The following is a 19,559-nucleotide window of genomic DNA, read 5'->3' as shown; positions in this document are numbered from 1 at the left end:
CAACTTTAATAACTAAAGAACACATCAAAAAACAAAAAACAATTCAACCAACTTTATTCATTACTTCCATAATACCAAGTATCACATTTTTTATTATTATAATCCCTCAAATTCAAATACAAGAATAGGTTGTGGCCTCAAATAGCAGCCTTGCACGTCTTCTTATTGTGATTCCTATATTTCAAGTACCTCCCACACTTGATTTGCTTCACATTCTCACCCCCTAGAAGGTATCTTTTTCTTCTTGTTCTGCCCGAGCTGCTTCTTCGTTATAGGAGGTTTGATAATCGACCTACCGGCATCATCAAAGTCAAATCTCTCACTTGAAGGCACTAGATAAACAGATTCCTTGTATGACTCTCTAAAACAATCTACATGAAAAAAAGGATCAATGAAATCATACACATCTCTACCACTACTACGCAAAGCATGCATAGGATGACAACAAGGAAAACCATTCAATTGCCATTCATGGCAAGAACAAGTCTGTCTACCAATATCAACATAAAAAGAAATAGAAGAATGAACCTCAAGCACAGCATCACTAGCAACAATCACATCCCAAGACTTAGCTACCTTCAAAGAGTCCACCAACTTTTTTTCCATAACTGGACACAATTTCGTAGTCCATCTTTTAGATTCAACTCTTCTATTAGACAATTGAGTCATGATTTGAACCCTAATCATATCAACCATACAAGTAATAGGCAACTCACGGGCCCCACCAATCCAATTATTGTAAGACTCGACAGCATTAGATGACATCTCACCATATCGTTTCCCTCTAAAAAATACATTGGCCCACTTATCATTTTGCAAACCATCCAACATACTATTAACTCTACCATTCCCAGCAATACGCCTCAATTTCTCCATATAATGTTGGAAAAAAACAACCGTTGGCGCATAAGCACATTTAACTAATATTTTTATCAAACTCAGCTTATAGTTAGTACAAAGTCCCATCAATTTGTCAATCAAATTTCTCTTCAAATGATTCAAGCAATATGCATGATGTGTATTGGAAAAAACCACTGAAAGAGCGTCTAGCAATCTATGTTGACGGTCCGACACAAAGGTCAATCTCCGTCCTGAACCAACAGCCTTTAACAACTGACTTAAGAACCACATCCAACTATCTTGATTTTTAGCGTCAACAATCACAAAAGCCAAAGGAAACAGACCTACAAACAAAATAACATGAAACTGCAAAAATTAGTAGACTCACAATACAATAACACACTGACAAACCAAACCTATACTAGCTGCAAATAAATACATACCTTAATTACCATCATTTGATGTTGCTGCAAGAAAATGCCCCTTTTAACGCCCCTTCAAGAATGTACCATCAACAAACAACAACGAACGACAAAATTGAAAGCCATACAAACATCCATGAAATGTCACAAACAACCTCCGAAAGCACCTACTACTTCCATCCACATCTAATTCAAACACACTTCCTGGATTCGTTCTTAGAGTTGTCTCAAGGTACCATCGAAGTTGGTCAAAAGAAGTTGCAAAATCACCAAACAACCCACCTCTTGCCTTATCAACTCCTAACCATGCAACCCGATAAGGAACATCTATACCATATTACTTTTTCAATTTTTTTTTTAACTTCAATAGAATGAGTCAACGGATTATCACTAATATCATTATGCACAATATCAGACACAAGTCTAGAACCAACCATTTTGCTACAAGATCTACGAGCGACAACCCCACAAGTATGCGCATTATCTAACTTCATTATAAAAAAAATACCGAAATTCATCAATACCCTTCCATGCATAAACCATTTACAACCCGTAGACGACATCATCATACATTCAGCAATAACTCTTGTTGCATCGTTCTTCAAATAATTCACTGCAAAACCACACTCAACTGCATACTTAGCCAATGCAATGCGAAACGATGGCACTCCACTTTCAAATTCATGACCAACACTATGCATAATCCCCTTCCAACTAGCAGACAACAAAACTCTCTCTAGTTCTGGATAAAACTAGGCAACAAACCACCAAAATCATCACAATCATTAACCAAAGAACTCTCACAAATTACAGAATCAATCCTAGAAGAATTATCATCATCAACCTCTACAATTCTCTTATCACCCACAACAACATCAACAACATGAGAACCGCTACAACCTACCATTGACAGCATATTTCTCAAATCATCATCACATTCAACAATACAATTAGAATATCCAGGAATAGAGAAAAACAAATAAAAGTTACCAACACTCAACTCCTTGAACTTCGCAGATATTTTCTCAACAATTTCATGATAACTACATCTCTCACTAATCTTAATAGTAGCATAACAATTATTGCATTTGCACATTAACATGAAACACCCCTCCATACTACAAAATCACAAACCAACAAACAATTGTTCACAGATTCTAAACTGCAAAATTATACAGTTACAACATATCAGTACCAACACTGCACAATTCACAATTCCAAACTGTAAAATTATACAGTTACAATATATCAGTATCAAAACATCAGAATTCACAATTCCAAACTACAACTTCAAAACACATTACACTATACAACAAACAAATTCAACAAAATCAAAATCATTACACTATATCATATACAAAAATCACAAAATAGGTATCAAACAAGCAAAATTTATCACAAAATAAAGAACTAAAACAACATTGCCAAACACAAACCAGATATCACGCAAATTTGCTTATCTATATATACATACATATATGTATCGACAGATACATACGTAGATACAAACCAGATACACACACATAGATATATAAATATATGTATGTATCGACAGATACAAGCCAGATACACAGAGAGAGAGATAGAGAGAACATACGCAGAGATCGCCTATACACAGAGATTCAGATCGCACAACTAGATCCACCTCACAGCACAATGAGATCGACCACACATCATAATGAGATCGCCATAACGAAGAGAAATCGAGATCGCAGAGGCAAAGATTTGATTTTCTTTTTTGAATGGAGCAAATATTTGATTTTTCACATATATATAGATCTCAAAACAAAAGGTAATACAGTCATTTACAAAATACGAAAATAAAAAATGGGACCTTTGGGTATAAAGCTTAAAAAACTGTGGCCCTATTAATCTATTAAAAATATATTGGGATTAGAAGGGAAATAGATCATCTACATAGGACTACATAGTAATTTTCCCTTTTAAAAATAAGTCTAAATAACTTCTATTTAAAAAAGAAAATTTAATTTGATGGGTTTCGGATCCAAGAGAAATGAATGTTTGCATAAATCGATTATTTAAATTTTATCCGTCTTTTTATTATTTAATATTGAATTTATAATTTTTTTTTTGGGTACCAACATTTCTAAATTAGTTGAAGGTTTGTTAACATGAACACCCCTTCAATTATTGAAACATATTACTTTGATTTTTTAAATTATGAAAACGTATAAATGGACCTTCTAAACTATTAAGAAATATCATTTTACTCTCTAAATTATAAAAGTGTACAAATGAACTCTCTAAACTATTGAGAGCCAATGGCGGTGTTTGGAAACTGGGTTTTTGGGTTTTTGGGTTTTTTTTTTTTTTTTTTTTCACTACAAGACAAATGTTTTACAAAATCAAAAAAAAATAAATCCAAACAAAATATCACATCAAACCCCATAATTATATCATTTTTTCTCTCACAAACATCACATCCAACACAAAAAAAGTCAACTATCTTCCCAAACACCAAAAAAAATTTCTCCAATAATATCCTACAACTAAAAAACTTACAAAAAAATCTACTTCCCAAACACCCACATTATTTTGTTCCCTAAACTATAAAAGTGTACAAATGGATTCCATTAATTATTCAGAAGCATCACTTTTCCCTTAAATTATAAAAATATACAAATAGACCCCTAAACTATAAAAGTGTATAAATTGAACCATTCCATTATGAAAAAAATGTACAAATTAGACTTCCTAACAGAAGTGGTCAAAGTAAAACACACCAATAATTTTAGAAGTTCATTTGTTTTTATAATTTAAGAATTTAAATAATACTTCTCAATAGTTTGGGAGATACTCGTATAAATAACCCAATCTAAACTATGAATTTAAAGGAGCATTCATTACATATTTAGTATTTTATTTTGGATTATTTATACGAAGACTCCTAAATTATTAAAAAATATCATATTGACCTACTAAACTACATAAGTTTACAAATAAACCACTTAAACTATTGAAAAGTATTATTTTGATCCTCTAAACTATAAAAACGTACAAATAAACTCCTAAACTATCCAAAAAAAAGAAAAAGAAGAAGATACGAATTAGACCCTTAAAGGAATGGGTCAAAATGAAATGTATTAATAATTTAAGAGTCTATTTATACACTTTTATAGTTTAAAAGGCAAAACAATACTTCTCAATAGTTTATGCAGTCTATTTGTGTGTTTTCATAGTTTAGGATGTAAAGCAATGCTTCTCAACAATTTAAGCGGTTAATTTATACATTTCCATAATTTAAGAGTTTCAAATTGATGCATTTTAATAGAGTTTAGGGGCTTTTACATAAATAATTTAAATGGAATTTTCTAGAAAATTCTAGAAGGAACACAAGTGCAAAATCTCAACACACAGGTCAAGTTTGGCTATCCTAAATAAGTACACACTTTTTATTTTTTTATCTTTTTTTTATCACATCATCTCTCTACTTTTCTGTATATCTTTTTATAAAAAGATAAAAAATACGCTTATTTAGGTCATCCCAAACAACCTCACAGTTTGTGAAAGAGGGGAGAGAGAGAGAGAGAGAGAGGGGAGAGAGAATGGAGATGGTGACAGAGGTTTCAGCATTGACAGAGCTAGTAGTATCTCTAGAGCAAGCAACCCTAATGGCGAAACAACTCCCTAACACCACCGACCCTTCCCAAATCCTCCAAATCTACTCCTCCCTCCACTCCGCCCACCTCCACCTCTCCTCCTTCCTCTCCCAATCTCCTCCCCAACCCTCCCTTCCTCTCCCTCCTCCTCCTCCTCCTCCCTCCGCCGCCGCCAACGACAACGACGAGCCGATGCAAGACGACGACGACGACGATGAAGAAATTGAAAACTCCAGCAAGACCGCAATCGACAGAGTTGAGGAGCGAATGAAAGATTGCTTCATTCAGAACAAGCGCCCGAAGAGGCCGCTCTCGCCGTCGTCGCGGCGGCGGCGGTATGGGGGAGAATCGGTGAGGGGTTCGGAGGGGTTTGAGTTTGATCCGCAGGGGACGAAGTTGAGAGCTTTGGATCTTGTTTATCAATTCCATGGTTGACAGAATAAGGAATTGGAATTTGAGTTTTTGTTGGAAATTGAAATCCAACAGTGATATAGATCGAGTGAGAGAGGATTTAACAAATTCCTCAAGTATTTTTGTGTTGTATAGTAAGCTATTTGACATGGGTTTTTGGGCCAATTTGGTTCATGTGTTTTGTGTTGTAATTTTTGTTTTTGTTTTTGCATTAGGAGCAAAATGGTTGGTTTGATTGAACAACATTAGGATTAGCAGGAACATTTGCAGCTTACTAGGTTTTTATTTTTTATTTATTAGGTGATGACAATTTATAAAGTCCAAATAATTTATATACATTGATCAATCAGATCAATAAATGGACAGAGTGCCGGTCAAGTTGAGTTGATAAAATGAGTAAAGCATTTTTATTGTAATTTAACTTATTAATTTATTAATATTTTTTTCAGCAAAAATAAAAATCTAACCAAAACTTCTTTTTTTTTTAATTTTAATTTTAATCTTAAATGAAATATAAGTATTTTATGCCTACCTAATCGATACGGTTGTGTTTGAATGACACCAACCAAACCAATCAATAAATGATAGATTTGAGTAACAATTTCAAAAGGAAGAGAAAACTATGAGTGAAATGTAAGTTAATTATTATTATTTTTTTCTATTTTTGTTTTTGTTTTTGTTTTTAAACTATTTTCTAAATTCATCATTCAAATATAACATAATTGAAATTGAGTAGTTGTGCTCTTGTGTGCAATTAGTGAAAACCAAGAAGAATATTTTTAGAATTTGTTTTCTAATTATCAATTCAGAATTTGTAAGAAGTCCCATCAAACAACCGTTGCTAAACTTGTTTGGTAAATTGTTTTTGGAATTCTATACATATTTTTAAGAATAATGCTTGGGATCCCCTTTTGGGGGTCACCCCCTCAACCCCCCTTGTCACGTGGCGGGGAGTGATTGGAGGAGCAGGAAAAAAAAGAAAAAGAAAAAGAAAAAGAAAATGTAACCAATGAGAGAGAGAGGGGGTCAAAGGGGGTAGGAGGGAAAGGGGGGATGAATCATTGTTGTATTTTTAAACAGTTCACATTTAAAAAATTATGGAAAAGTTATTTTTCAACTCAAAAAGTTTTATTCACATAAAAACAACAATCATATAAAAAAGTAATGGGTGTTTTTAAGCTTTTCAGTGTTACCATCTTTTGAAAACGAGAAAATTGAAAACCATGAAAACAAAAATGATACCAAATATGTTACAAATCTAAGTTGGCATAGTTATTGATCTAAAGTGATGAAACTACAAGTTTATATTCATTTACAGATACAGTATGACAAAAACATTATTGTCTGATACAACTCAATGATTAACAATGGAAGATTTGATTATTTCCAACTGAACACGGCGGTCTGAACCCAACTCGAAATGATAAGTTGTTGGAAGGATGAGAAGTTGCATCGCATAATGGTGAGACTTGAATCCAAAGAAGAAGAAAAAAATCACAATCTCAACTTGATCACATCTGGCGTGATGCTATTGGAGGCTATATGCAAAATGCTCATTCGAAGCAGAACTATACCTTTGTGATCAAGTTGTGCAACCTCACAAAATCATCCAATGTGAGCTCCTCTGGTCTCGACTGCATCGATAATCAAGAGAGGTAAAGATTAGTTGATAGATATGCTGCATATATGGAATAATCAGATATAAATTGGTCACTGAAACTTACTGTAGATGGAAGACCAACATTTCGAAGAGCGACTTCAATCTCCAGGGATGTGCAGATATGCTGGAGTGTACTCCGCAACATCTTTCGTTTACTATTGAATGCAGAATTGACCTAAATCCATTTCACAGCCAAGAGATTATTAACCAAACGACAGACTTGATGCATCATTGAATACATTATGGTATTTCACTTCTTGCTTGATGCATGGTTGGAAACATCGACAATAAAAATGTCCCAGGAGAGGCAGATGTATATAAATGTAATGAGAAAGGGCAGGTGTATCCCATTCGAAAGGGTACAAATATCTAAATGTGATGTTTTTAGATAACTTTTTCAGTCAAAAAGTAGCAGTAAAAAATTTGTATCCATTTTTTTTATGATATCATGCATTGATGGCGAATTCTTAAGAAAGCTATTTCTTCAGCGTCATATGCAAGTTGATAATATTTTTTTTTTTAAATTTTTTTGGAGAAGACAAAAAGGAGAAGAATTGTATGTCCAGGTAAATCTAAGACATCTACGAGTAATTTGGAAGCATATTGGTTATTGGTACTCAGGATAATCTTAATATAACAGAATTTTATCCAAAATTATAGCTATATACCAAGCAAAGCTTTTTGACAAATTTGTTTCTGTAAGTAAATTATGAAATACACAAAGGAAATCAGGAATATTAACCATTGAGAAGAAGCTTTTAATGGAGGAAACTTGGGGATAGTCTGCAGCTTGCTTCAGCCTAAATGTAACAACTGCTGCATCAACCTACAACAAAAATCAGAAGAAACAATAAAGTTGAATTTTCTTTTCATCAGATAAAACATAAGCCAGAGACAAAGCGAACACATTTGGATATTCATCAGTAAAATCTGGCTATATTTTACTCACATGCATTCCAAAAGGTATTAAAAAAAAATAGCATTAACTTCGGAAAAAAACGAGTTGTAAAGTTGTTAAGATATAGTATTGTGGTTTAAATCTTGGTGCATGGCAGGGCACCATATGTAACCATCGATCAAGCTAATGGCATAAGTTTAAAATGGGATGGTTGTTCTGGTACGAGGAACGGGAATTAGAGCATGGTACATCACATGCTCTAAAATGTGGTACAATAAGGGTAGATTTTTTAATTTGACATCCAATATATTAAAACTCACTCTATCTAGATTTTAGTTTATTATATTTGATTATTTCCCTATTTAAGTAGAACTTTTAATGAAAAAAAAAATTATGGAATCACTTTGGATTACTAAATTCAACGTTTTAGAACGTGTAACATATTTCGAAATATGCATTTCAAAATGTAAATCGCTAGGGTGTTAGCGTTTTCTGGTAACGCAATGCCCCAAGTGATAAGTTTGGGAAGTACCATATAACTGTGGTATTCGTGTTAGATTCATCCACAAACTAGATCAAGATATGCATAATGTCAATCAAAAAGAATCAGATAGATGATTAAAGCAGGGGAAACATTTAGTAATTTATCATTTATCATTCTTACTGAAAGAACCTTACCTTAGCTTGCTAACTCCTAATATTTTTTTGATATGTAATTTATGGAGAATCAAACTCAAGCCTTTTTATTGGGGGAATACAACCTAAGCCGCAGGGGGTGTCCCCTAGGGAACCTTGCTAACTCTTAATATTGCAATAACAATACTACAAACTTCAGTGCCTTGCAACGCGATTGCGGTTTTCTCCTAGCAAAGTCTAACCCCTGGCTAAACATATGCCCCATTTTCCAGAATTTTCAGAGGGCAAACCTTTTTTTTTTTTTTGGAGTTCTAATGTGTTGTTATCAGAGCATGTTCAAATGCCTAATTTTTTTTTTTTTTTTTTGGGTACATCGGAAGGGAAACTACAAACAAAGGGCTAAGCCCTCTCTCTAGACATCCCTATCATGTCTGAAACTAGCAGACTTCTAATCTCAGTCAGCGGGTCATTCATCACCAGCATGTCTTCTGGTTGGTTATCTCCCATTTTAGCTAAAGCATCAGCACATAAATTCCCTTCCTTCCAGACATGTTGGACAGTGCATAATGCCTAATGAAACTGAAAACTTTTATACAAAAAAGAAAAAAAAAAGAGAGAGAAAAAGATGCAACCATGGTTGATAGAAGAAAAGGAAGGCGCAGGAAGAACATAAACTATGATCAGAACCTAGTAGCAAATACAGCGTATTCAGTTAAATATGCAATATTTCAATGTTGCGCAATGCATGGAAAGCAATAATCTGAAAATAAATTTACTACTTACATTAGGTTGGGGGAAAAAATTCGATCTGGGGACTTTGAAGTTGTACTCAGGATCTGAGAAAGAAGTTGAATACATTATGCAAAGAAAATGGATTTTATCCTCTTCTTATTCTCTATTTGTTCGTAAGAATACAGTAAACACCAGAAGACAGAATCCAAATAACCCTAGAATTCAAATTTTTTTATAAAATTCCAAAATTTTCTATAGAATAGTGGCAAAGGTGTTGGCATCTAAAAGGGATGAATGAGCTAAAGTTTTATGTCCTTACCATTTGAAAAACATGCAACAAATTAGAAAAACAATCGAAAATGTGGACATCTAACCGAACTGTCGTACGTATATAACTAGTCATAACTACATATGCTCTTGTACATTTTGTATATGTTTCCAAACAGTATACATAAATATCTATTCTAAACCTTTGTGAGACATCATTATCAAAATTTAAAAAGTAAGTAAGAAGCATTTATCGGGCCAGGCCATCGATTGATTCATCGGTCAGAACTAAAGGTCATTGATTGCTTATCTGAGAGAAGAAACAACTCAATATTCTCTAACTGCTCATAGAGAATTCATCATTACTGCATAAATGTCATCTAATTGTTCTTGCATTTATGGCTGCTTTCTTACTAGGATGATTTCCGTCCAGAATAAAATGAAGCAACAACCCAGTTAGAATAATAGAACTCATTAAATATTTTCAATATGAGAAGATGTGAACCCTAAAGACTAGGACTTGGTTCTCAAAAATAAAAAATAAAAAGAATCCCTTCCAGTTACAAGCTCTGGACCTATACAAAGAAGACCCAGAACCTTGACACCAGGCACAGAATTTATCAACCAAAAGGCATTAAAGTGGTCTTTCATATTGCAGATACCTGAATAAAAATTTATGAAGATATTGATGGGTCGATATTCAGATGTCCTCAAAGTTGATTCTACCCAGCGCAAAGCTGTTTCCTCCTGAAAATATCAATGAAGATAGTCTGTCAGTAGTCTAGTCAAATCATATGAATTTTGACTGATTTTCTGACATCTTAACCAAGTTTAATTCATCAATTTGTTAACTGTTAAAATTGAAGTATTATTGATTGATGTATGTTGATTCATATTCTGTCTATTACAAATGGTTCCTTATATAGATGTAGGTGTAGTGGATGGTGTGTAGTGGATGGTGATAGTGGTGTAGTGGGTTAGGTTTAGTGGAGTAGGTGAGGTGGTAGTGGTGTAGTGGGTTAGGTTTAGTGGAGTAGGTGAGGTGGTAGTGGTGGTAGGTGATGGTAAATTCTAACAGCCCCCCGCAAACTCAAGGAGGATAGAAACTAACCAACTTGAGTTTGAAGAGAGGAACAAAACAAGAAAATACATAAAAAAAGGATAGGAGACACTGTATGGTCGTGTCAGACCGTTGGTGAAGACACTGTATGGTGGTGTCATAACGTTGTAGAGGACACTGTATGGGGGTGTCATAACGTTGTAGAGGACACTGTATGGTGGTGTCATAACGGTGTAGAGAACACTGGATGGCAGTGTCAGACCGATGTAGAAGACAGTTTATGGGGTCATGTCGGACCGTTGTAGCAGACAATGTTGTGACAGTTGTTGTGACAGTTTACGGAGTCTTGCTGGACCCTTGTAGAAACTAACCGGAATCAATGTCGGGACAGTTTACAGAGTCTTGTCGGACCCTTGTAGAAACTAACCGGAATCAATGTCGGGACAGTTTACAGAGTCTTGTCGGACCCTTGTAGAAACTAACCGGAATCTATGTCGGGACAGTTTACAGAGTCTTGTCGGACCCTTAAAAAGTCGCACCCTCAAAAGGTGTGCCCAATTCATAAAAAGGCGTGCCATCAAAAGGCGTGCCATCAAAAGGCGCGCCCAAGTTGTCGGCGAGCACCGAGAGGCGCATGATGCGCGTGTCTGCCTCTTCGTCAGGGTCTTTATAAACTGAGGCTAAGGCTTGGAAGCAGAGACAAAAAAACCTGCTAGAAAAACTCTGAAAAACGCTTCGTTTTCTGAGAGAGATTCCTGAGAGAGACACTCTGTTGCGAGAGATATTCTGTAACACTCTGAAAAACTCTTCGTTTTCTGAGAGAGATTCCTGAGAGAGTCTGTAACACTCTGTTGCGAGAGATATTCTGTAACACTCTGTTGCCCAGAAAATGGCTTCATCTTCCCGTGGTCTGCTCACTCTCTTTCCAGACCTTAACGAGTCCACAAGAGAAATAACTGGTGCGGTGGCCAGTGAACCTCAACCAAACACCTCTGTGTTTACTCCGTTGAACTTTCCGATGCGGTCGGTGGAGCAAAAAATGGCGGTGCAAACTGATATTGAGGCCAATCAGTATACTCTGAAGTCATGCGTGGAAACCATGACTGCGGTGACAAACTTGTCGAACCGGCTGCAGAGTAGGGCAAATGAGGTGCAGCAGTTAAACTCCCAGCTGGCTCTGCTCCAACGCATGTATAAGGATGCGTGAGCAGAGATAAGTGTGCTAAAGGCGGAAAACAGAGAGTTGAAGCGGAAGGCCACCGTGATGTTCCGATTTGGAGGGCCGCCATATGCTGTAGTGGAGGAGCAGGGTGGAGTGATCGTGCCCAGTGGAATAGGAAACACGGAGGCAACACCGTCAAGGGCCGCCCAGGACGGAGGCAAGAAGAAGAGACCGGCTGCAGAGTAAAGAAGAAAAATCCCACCTGTGAATGTGGGTGTTTGTTTGTATGTTTTTTTTTTTTTTTTTTTTTGTGTGTAAAATTGTGATCGGGGTTGATCCCTGAGATGAATAAAAATATGGTTTGGTGTGCAAAGCTATATGGTATGAATGCAATTGGAAAAAGATTAAAAATAATGTGAAAGAAAAATAAAGAAAGAAATAATAGGAAGAAAGTGGAAATCAAAACGGCAATGGTGGTTTTTTTTTTTTTGTTTTGGTTAAATAATAATAATAAGAATAATAATATATGTATAGATAGAAAAGAAAAGAAAAGAGAAAAAAGAAAAGAAATTGAATTCAATGTATATATATGTATATGTTTACATATTAAAATATAGATAGAATATATGATGATGAGTTTTTGGGTGGAAAAAATGATAAATTATTTTAAGAGATAGTGGGTGATAAGAAAAAGATGGAATGAATAGAAGGTGTTTTTTTTTTTTTTTAAAGATAAAAAGTGGGGCGGTGGAAGACAAAGAAAAAATGGATTAAAAATAAATAAAAAAGTGGGAATGAGTTCAAAAAAGGGGGCACAGTTAGTGGGAAATAGGAGTGGAGTGATTATTGGATATAATAAGAATAATAATAATAATAAAAAAAGAAAAAGTTAGACCACTTGTTAGGAACCTTGCAGCATGCGAGACAATGGGTTCTGCCACCTGTATTTGTACGGATAAGACATGAGTTCACTGATTGGTCTTCCAGTGAGGCATTGGAGCTTTTGAATTGCTTTGCCAGTTGCAGATAGCAAACTTCATCACCTCCGGGATGAGCATCCATGAATGGAGGGACAGCATACACCTTGCCAGCTATAAGGAGCCAGCAATCTTTGGTTTGGTTGTGCTTAGCGACCGCGTCAAACAGGTGAACTTGCGGATCTGAAAGTCGGGCGGCGGTCGGCTTGGAGAATAACGAGGTCGGCGGTCGGCTTGGAGAATAACGAAGTCGATGCCGAAGAAGCCGAGGAGGTAGATGACGATGTGAGTGTTCTTCTTGCGGAGGGCACGGAGGTTTTGCTTTGGCGAGGTATGTGTAAAAAAAAATCTTAGCGGACGAGGTTGAGGTCCGGCGGACGGCTAAGGTGAGGTTGCCGCCCGCCGGTGAAGCGAAAAATACTAGGTGCTAAACCAGCTCTGATACCATGTTAAAATTGAAGTATTATTGATTGATGTATGTTGATTCATATTCTGTCTATTACAAATGGTTCCTTATATAGATGTAGGTGTAGTGGATGGTGTGTAGTGGATGGTGATAGTGGTGTAGTGGGTTAGGTTTAGTGGAGTAGGTGAGGTGGTAGTGGTGTAGTGGGTTAGGTTTAGTGGAGTAGGTGAGGTGGTAGTGGTGGTAGGTGATGGTAAATTCTAACATTAACATTACAGCCATTACTCTCTCTCTCTCTCTCTCTCTCTCTCTCTCTTGTGGTGTGTGTGTGGTAAATATGTCCTAAATCACATCAGTAGTTGCTCCTTTCTGAAAACTCACCATGATATCTTCCTACGGACCCAATTTAGTTTTCTCAAAACCATTCTAACTTCACGTAATGTTAGAAGAACTTTTAAATCCTTATTTTTTTATTTTTTTTTTGGGAATAAAATCCATAATTTACTATTAAAAGTAAGTCCCTTGTGTGGTTTTCATTCAAATATTCAAATATTTACAGTCTTGATGAAAGATTCAAGAAACCATACTAGCCCATGGTTGCTCATAAATTTCTGAACACTAACTAAAAACCATTAAGTGGTCAATCCTTTACTACATTTATTTTTCTCTAAACCATTCTAATTTCACATAAGAACTTTTGAATCCATTATTCACTCTTAGTAGTAAGTCTCTTATATGGTTTTCATTCAAAATTTCATGGGATTAAGGCTATCTCATTTTTTTAATAGAGAGTAGATGCACCTTCTTTTTTTCTTTTTTTTGATAAGTAGAGTGTGGGTACACCTTTTATAGTAGTGACCGTCATTGAAACAAAAATGGCCCGTAGAAGGGGAAAAACAAATCACATAAAATTTTAAAAGGATATTTTAAAGTGTTTGAGCAACCACCAACTACTAGATAAGAGTGAAAACAAATGAATAGTCGTAACTTTTTACTCAATGATGAATTGAGATTCTATCAGAAAATTATAGCAGAGAGGTAGCAATTCGAACCTGGAGTAAGAGAACAACTTCAGAGAAAATGTCACCCATTGGAAGCAGCAGTTTAACTACATCTGTACTTATATTAAAAGGTATATTGGATACGACCTGAAAATAAGTCACTCAAATTAGGATATTATAATACGCTAAACAGAACACATTTTGACCTAAGGCATAGCTTTTATAGAATTTCACATCAAGATAGGATCAAAGGAGCATGCTTGATTAATAGTGTTATTGAAGGAAGGACCATTGTCTCATTATATCTAACTGCCAAAGCAAAGCAAAACAAAACAAAACAAAACAAAAAATGAAAGGAAAAAGGAAAAAGGAAAAAATCACACACAGACACACATCCATATCTAATTGAATGCTTAACATATTCACGAAAATGCAGAAAACATGTATGATCTACCGATTAATCATCTTGCACAACATAAGAAGGCCTATCTAGTCATGAGACACAAATTATCTACTTTTTAAATGTGTGTTTCAGAGAGAGAGAGAGAGAGATTAGTGACCCGTAATCTATGAAACATGGACACTCCAAAATCGGTGCCGTGGTGGTGTCTGACAAGCGGACACTCCGGGGACATGGAGACACGCCGGGGATACGTACAGGACATACCAGATGGCATGTTCCCTTTAATTTAATGATTTTTTTGTAGGGGACATGGCGGGGACACGTGTGTCCATATCGGGACACGGCATGGGACACAGCGGGGCTCACTTTTTTTTCTTTCTTTTTTTTTTTTCCCCCTGCTTTTGCCTCTCTTATTTAGTGCTTTTGTGAAGAATATTGTTGGATGTTGAATATTTTCCCCTTCTCGTCTTAGTTCTTGTTATCGTTTATTATAACTTTTTTATGAATGGATGATCTATTAATTTATTTAAATGTAGTGGTTATATTTATTGAATTAATGTTACTATGTTAGTGTTTGTTAATTTTGATTTAGGATGAATGTAATATGAATCTACGTAACACATAAAAATATATATAAAAAAAAAAAAAAATTAGCCGTGTCTCCCACCGTGTCCATGTCCCCATTTTTTGGAAATTGTTGTGTCTCGTGTCCGTGTCCGTGCTTCATAGCCTGTAATGAATCAGTTATGATATCACTAGAAAATTCTAAAGACGCAAAGAGTGCAATATTGCATGCCATTGGCTCAGACAACTTAAATCTTACGAACAAACTAAACGTGAGTATTGTTCGAAATAATTTTACAACACCAGAAATTAGAAAACTCTAGTCACAAAAAATCCTAAAGCTAGGAAAAAGTATGAATTCTTATTCTAAGCCAAATGGATGATAATTAACAAAATGAAATATTGGGGCCACAGAGTATACATCACTTCCAATTTGAGCATTAAGGAATAAACCTCCCAACACTTCAACTCATTCATATAACTAATATTTTTAGAGAGTTCGTCTAAAGAAAAAGAAAACATTTACCTTTCAAGGAGAAAGTACGTACGGACTAAAGAGTAAAACAAATTTTACATTATTCCAAGCTCAAAAAAATGCTTTTGTCACCATATATATATATATATATATATAATAAAAAGTAAAAAAAAAAAAAATGCACAAAAAAGACAAATACTTACATGAATGTGTGTGTCCAATATAAATATATGATTCATGCCATGCTCATGTTAGGTCTGCACAAATATATGACACATGCACCAATCACCACATGTTTGTACATACTAGATCCCGTTCTAGTGACAAGGATTGCTTCAAAGAGTAAGTGGTACATTTAACTGATTTAAGATGATGACAGTGAAGTAAAACTGCAATAGATAGTATATATACATGAGATAGAAATCTCACTTTGGCATATTTATCAACAAAAAAAAAGAGAAAGAGATCTCACTTTGGCATGTTGTGATTCTCCATCCAATGACTTTTTACATCCCAACAACGAGACCAAATGGGAGCGAATGTGACATTTTGTGAAATCCTCTTGCAAAACCTGCAGGATTTGGTAAAGATGTCAAGACATTATTCACCAGGCATTTGGCTGTAAGAACTACAAGAACAGTTGCAATACGCACACGTGAGCACACGCATACCACATGCATTGATGCTTCATGCTTGTGAGATAATGCTCAAAGTGAAAACACCACCAAGTACTAGAATCAATTTACATCAAGGAAAATGAAGCAGTGCCAAGTACTAGAATCAATTTACATTAAAGAAACAAAAGATCATGGCCAGACCAAGGACAGAAAGAAATAAGAAGATAAGTAATAAAATGCTCTAGACACAACACAAATTTTTCTGAGAAAATTTCTACAATAATACAAGGTAGCTTGAGTCATTACGCAAATGAGGCTTACAGTTAGATAATTGATAACAAATGCTTAACTTCAAAGGATCTTCTAGATGAACAATTTTGAAGCATGTGACCATTTTACTCCAGGTTCATCCACTCACGCTTCCACTATAGTCCTCATTCATACACTCACTACATTTATAGGTTCTAGAAGTATGCAATTCATGCAGCAGCCAATAAATCATCAAATTGAAACACCATCACTTCAATACTTTAAATGCATTTAATCTTAGTAGTTCATATGTTTTTTAGCCTTCCTCAAGTGTCACATCACAGATTATTAAAGCATGACTGTATTATCTCACAGCGTTGCCTTTGTGAAGTTCTCATTGTTTTTTTGGGTAAGTAAAAGTTCTCATTGTTGATCCATAATAACTCTAAATATTTTGTGCAACTTATGTAATGACTCATTAAGACCACTGCCTCATTAATTTAGTGACATGAATTGAAACACATAGATTTTGTACCATGTAATCAATTCTAACAATCAAGATGAGGAGGTTCTAACCTTCAAAAGTTAAGTCTTCAGTGAGCATTCTGGATATTATTTTCTTGCATTTGAGAGAAAATATAAAATCGATTTTGAACTGCTATTTCCTTTTGTAAAGCATTTTTTTTTTCTCTCTATAGAATGCAAGGAAAGTAATTCCAAGGTCAAAACTGGATGACACCTTAAAAGTATTAATTTTCAAACAGAGATGCTTCAGTTATAGTACTCAAAGGGAACTTCAAATAAAAGAGAATAAACAAACTACTCAAGATGTACAAATAATGTTTATAAACACAATTCATTACCAAAAGTATAGCTTACCTTCACCTGGTCTATACTAGCAAATCGTTCTCTCACAAGTGCAGCCATGTGTGCATCCTAAAGCTCATAGAAAATGCACAACATAAGTCCATATTAAGTAAACAGATAAGATGACAATAATAGACAGAGTTACAGTCATAGAGATAAACATAATGAAGCCTCAATGCTGTAGAAATTTTGGTGTTACATTTCAGCACTTCTTACATACTGACAGCGTGGGTCCCACTCAACATGTGAAAAAGTAGTAGTTCAATGTGTAAACATATAGGTGTCTATACCTTTTCCATTTTAGATACAAACAACTTCAAAATGCCATCTTATACAAAGAGAGTCGAAACTCAGGGATTGAGCGCTGATATTGGAGATAAAGAAACCAATTTCACAGTTGAGATTTTGAAACTTCAGTTGGGTACCAATGCATAGATATTTAAGGAACAAAACTAAAACCAATTATTCCATGTATGGGAACTGTCTGATAAATTGTCCAAATGAAATGAGAAATGTAATGCACCCCACACCATGATACTACCTTTTCGATCCCAAAAACTGTGGCACCGGCATTTACAAGAACACTAGTCAAAGAACCAGTTCCTGGTCCAATCTCAAGCACCACATCACCTTCCTTAACATCAGCCACATCCACAAGTTGCTCATTAACAGAAGAATTCAACATGTAATGCTGATTAAAATCAAAACAACACCTAGTCAGTGTTCCATAAAATGTCCCAAAGTGCCACTCTATATAACTAGGGAAAATTATACGTATGGTCTTGTAATTTGTCTCTTATGCTTATTTTTAGTCATTGTAGTTTCAAATTTCAATTATATCAATTCTACCCTTTATTTATTTATTTATTTATTTATTTTTATTTTTGTGTGTGTGCATATAGTGTCAACTTAGACCAATTGAAAACATACTAGAAGGAAATCAAAAGAGTCACAAAAACGCCTAGTCAGTGTTCGATAAAAAGCCCCAGAGAGCCACTCTACATATAGGGCAAATTATACCTGTGGTCCTGCAATTTGTCTCTTATGTCAATTTTTCCTGTATAATTTCAATTCTATCAATTTTTGCATGGTTTCAACTTAGTCCAATTGATAACTCTATTAAGAAATTAGACAAAAATCATAGGCAAAATGATTAATTCAAAAGGGAATGAAAAATTTCAAGATGCACTCAACCCCTCAATCATTTTGAAGAAAGTAAAAGGAATATTTGCATCTTGATTTAAGTCTAATTTTTAAACAAGTGTTATCAATTGCACTAAATTGACACAATTTTGAAACTTTTAAACCCAATTAACACAAACTATAGGATTAAGAGCAGTAATTTGAGCATGTATGTATGTAAATATAAATATACCTGGCCGAGGGATTTGCGAGGGAAGCGGCCTTTGGAGTTGAGAGCACGGAGGGTGGAGTGGTAATCGTCTTCGTTTATGGTTTTGGTGCTCGCTGCCACTACTACTAGTTGGGTGGTGGTGGTGGTGATGCTATTGTGCGCTGGGGGTGAAGAAGGTCGTGATCTGGTTCTGGAATAATAATGGGTGAAGGAGAGGTTTGGCGGGAGAGATTGCAGGAGCCAAGGCATTTTGTTTTGTTTTGTCGTTGTAAGATAACGGTCCAGTTCCGGTCCCAAATGGGTTCTCTCACCTCTCAATCTACTTGTTTGCAAAATGTAGATAATTTTTTTTTTTTTATTGCTATTAAAATAGCTTAATAAATCAAGGAGTTTGGTTGAAATTGAAGTCGATTTAAACTGTCTTTGTTGAAAGATTTGATGAAAAAAATAAAAAGAAAAAAGAAAACAGTCTTATTTTTTGTTCGGTTATAATGAAAAATACTAGGAAAGAGAAAATGAAAGGAAAATGTAAACTTACTTTTTATTTTTTGTGTTTATTTAGATTATTTTCTTTCTCAATTTCCTAACTTAACTAAAGGTTCGTTTGTGATGTGAATTGACTCGATGATTTTTTTGTTTTTTAGTTATTTAGCATATGACTAAAAAGTCTCGTTTCGTCTTATATAGGTTTTTTTACTTTTTTGATTTTTGTGAGAGAAAAAAATAAAATGATTATAGTTTGATATGACACTTTGTCTTATATGATTAAAATAGTCTATTTTGTCATATATTGTTATTTTAGCCTAAACTAGTATCCCAAGCGGGGGTTAAATATAATTTAAAATTCGAATCCCATCAACTCTTATTTCTTTTCTTCTATTTCCCTTTCCCACTTATTTTTCATTTTTCATATCAAATTTTTTAACCAAACGCAACCA

At 34.9% G+C, this 19,559-nt stretch overlaps 3 protein-coding genes across 3 annotated transcripts; 1 reads left to right on the top strand and 2 right to left on the bottom strand.

Annotated features, from left to right (window-relative positions):
* Positions 1 to 216: 216 nt before the first annotated feature.
* LOC145791639 (uncharacterized) lies at positions 217 to 2,358 on the bottom strand. Its single transcript, XM_082872024.1, has 7 exons — positions 2,253 to 2,358; positions 2,074 to 2,162; positions 1,771 to 2,014; positions 1,430 to 1,562; positions 1,284 to 1,335; positions 529 to 1,206; positions 217 to 486 (listed from the first exon to the last, which is right to left on the bottom strand). The coding sequence occupies exons 1-7, from the start codon at positions 2,356 to 2,358 to the stop codon at positions 217 to 219; spliced, it is 1,572 nt and encodes a 523-aa protein (XP_082728150.1).
* Positions 2,359 to 4,834: 2,476 nt separating this feature from the next.
* Positions 4,835 to 5,317, top strand: LOC114270042 (AP2-like ethylene-responsive transcription factor SNZ). Its single transcript, XM_028211432.2, has one exon. It carries the CDS (start codon positions 4,835 to 4,837, stop codon positions 5,315 to 5,317), a length of 483 nt encoding a protein of 160 aa, XP_028067233.2.
* A 1,224-nt stretch (positions 5,318 to 6,541) lies between these two features.
* On the bottom strand, positions 6,542 to 19,079 carry PFC1 (Ribosomal RNA adenine dimethylase family protein). Its single transcript, XM_028211430.2, has 11 exons — positions 18,643 to 19,079; positions 17,809 to 17,958; positions 17,280 to 17,336; positions 16,007 to 16,105; positions 14,144 to 14,239; positions 10,149 to 10,233; positions 9,271 to 9,323; positions 7,696 to 7,779; positions 7,018 to 7,128; positions 6,868 to 6,927; positions 6,542 to 6,761 (listed from the first exon to the last, which is right to left on the bottom strand). Exons 1-11 carry the CDS (start codon positions 18,868 to 18,870, stop codon positions 6,648 to 6,650), a joined length of 1,137 nt encoding a protein of 378 aa, XP_028067231.2. The 5' UTR covers positions 18,871 to 19,079; the 3' UTR covers positions 6,542 to 6,647.
* Positions 19,080 to 19,559: the final 480 nt, after the last annotated feature.

This window comes from Camellia sinensis, chromosome 5 (genome assembly GCF_055761805.1).
Source record: "Camellia sinensis isolate YWXY chromosome 5, ASM5576180v1, whole genome shotgun sequence".
Taxonomy (NCBI): Eukaryota; Viridiplantae; Streptophyta; class Magnoliopsida; order Ericales; family Theaceae; genus Camellia; species Camellia sinensis.
This window is presented reverse-complemented; position numbering and strand designations above follow the sequence as displayed.

Coding starts and splice junctions, on each gene's coding strand:
- LOC145791639 (XM_082872024.1), bottom strand. CDS start 2,358: ATGTGCAAATGCAATAATTGTTATGCTACTATTAAGATTAGTGAGAGA. Junction 2,163..2,252: donor GTTCAAGGAGTTGAGTGTTG/GTAACTTTTATT, acceptor TGTCAATGGTAG/GTTGTAGCGGTTCTCATGTT. Junction 1,207..1,283: donor ATCAAATGATGGTAATTAAG/GTATGTATTTAT, acceptor TAATTTTTGCAG/TTTCATGTTATTTTGTTTGT.
- LOC114270042 (XM_028211432.2), top strand. CDS start 4,835: ATGGTGACAGAGGTTTCAGCATTGACAGAGCTAGTAGTATCTCTAGAG.
- PFC1 (XM_028211430.2), bottom strand. CDS start 18,870: ATGCCTTGGCTCCTGCAATCTCTCCCGCCAAACCTCTCCTTCACCCAT. Junction 16,106..17,279: donor CTAGTATAGACCAGGTGAAG/GTAAGCTATACT, acceptor CAAATCCTGCAG/GTTTTGCAAGAGGATTTCAC. Junction 7,129..7,695: donor TTAAAAGCTTCTTCTCAATG/GTTAATATTCCT, acceptor AAATGGATTTAG/GTCAATTCTGCATTCAATAG.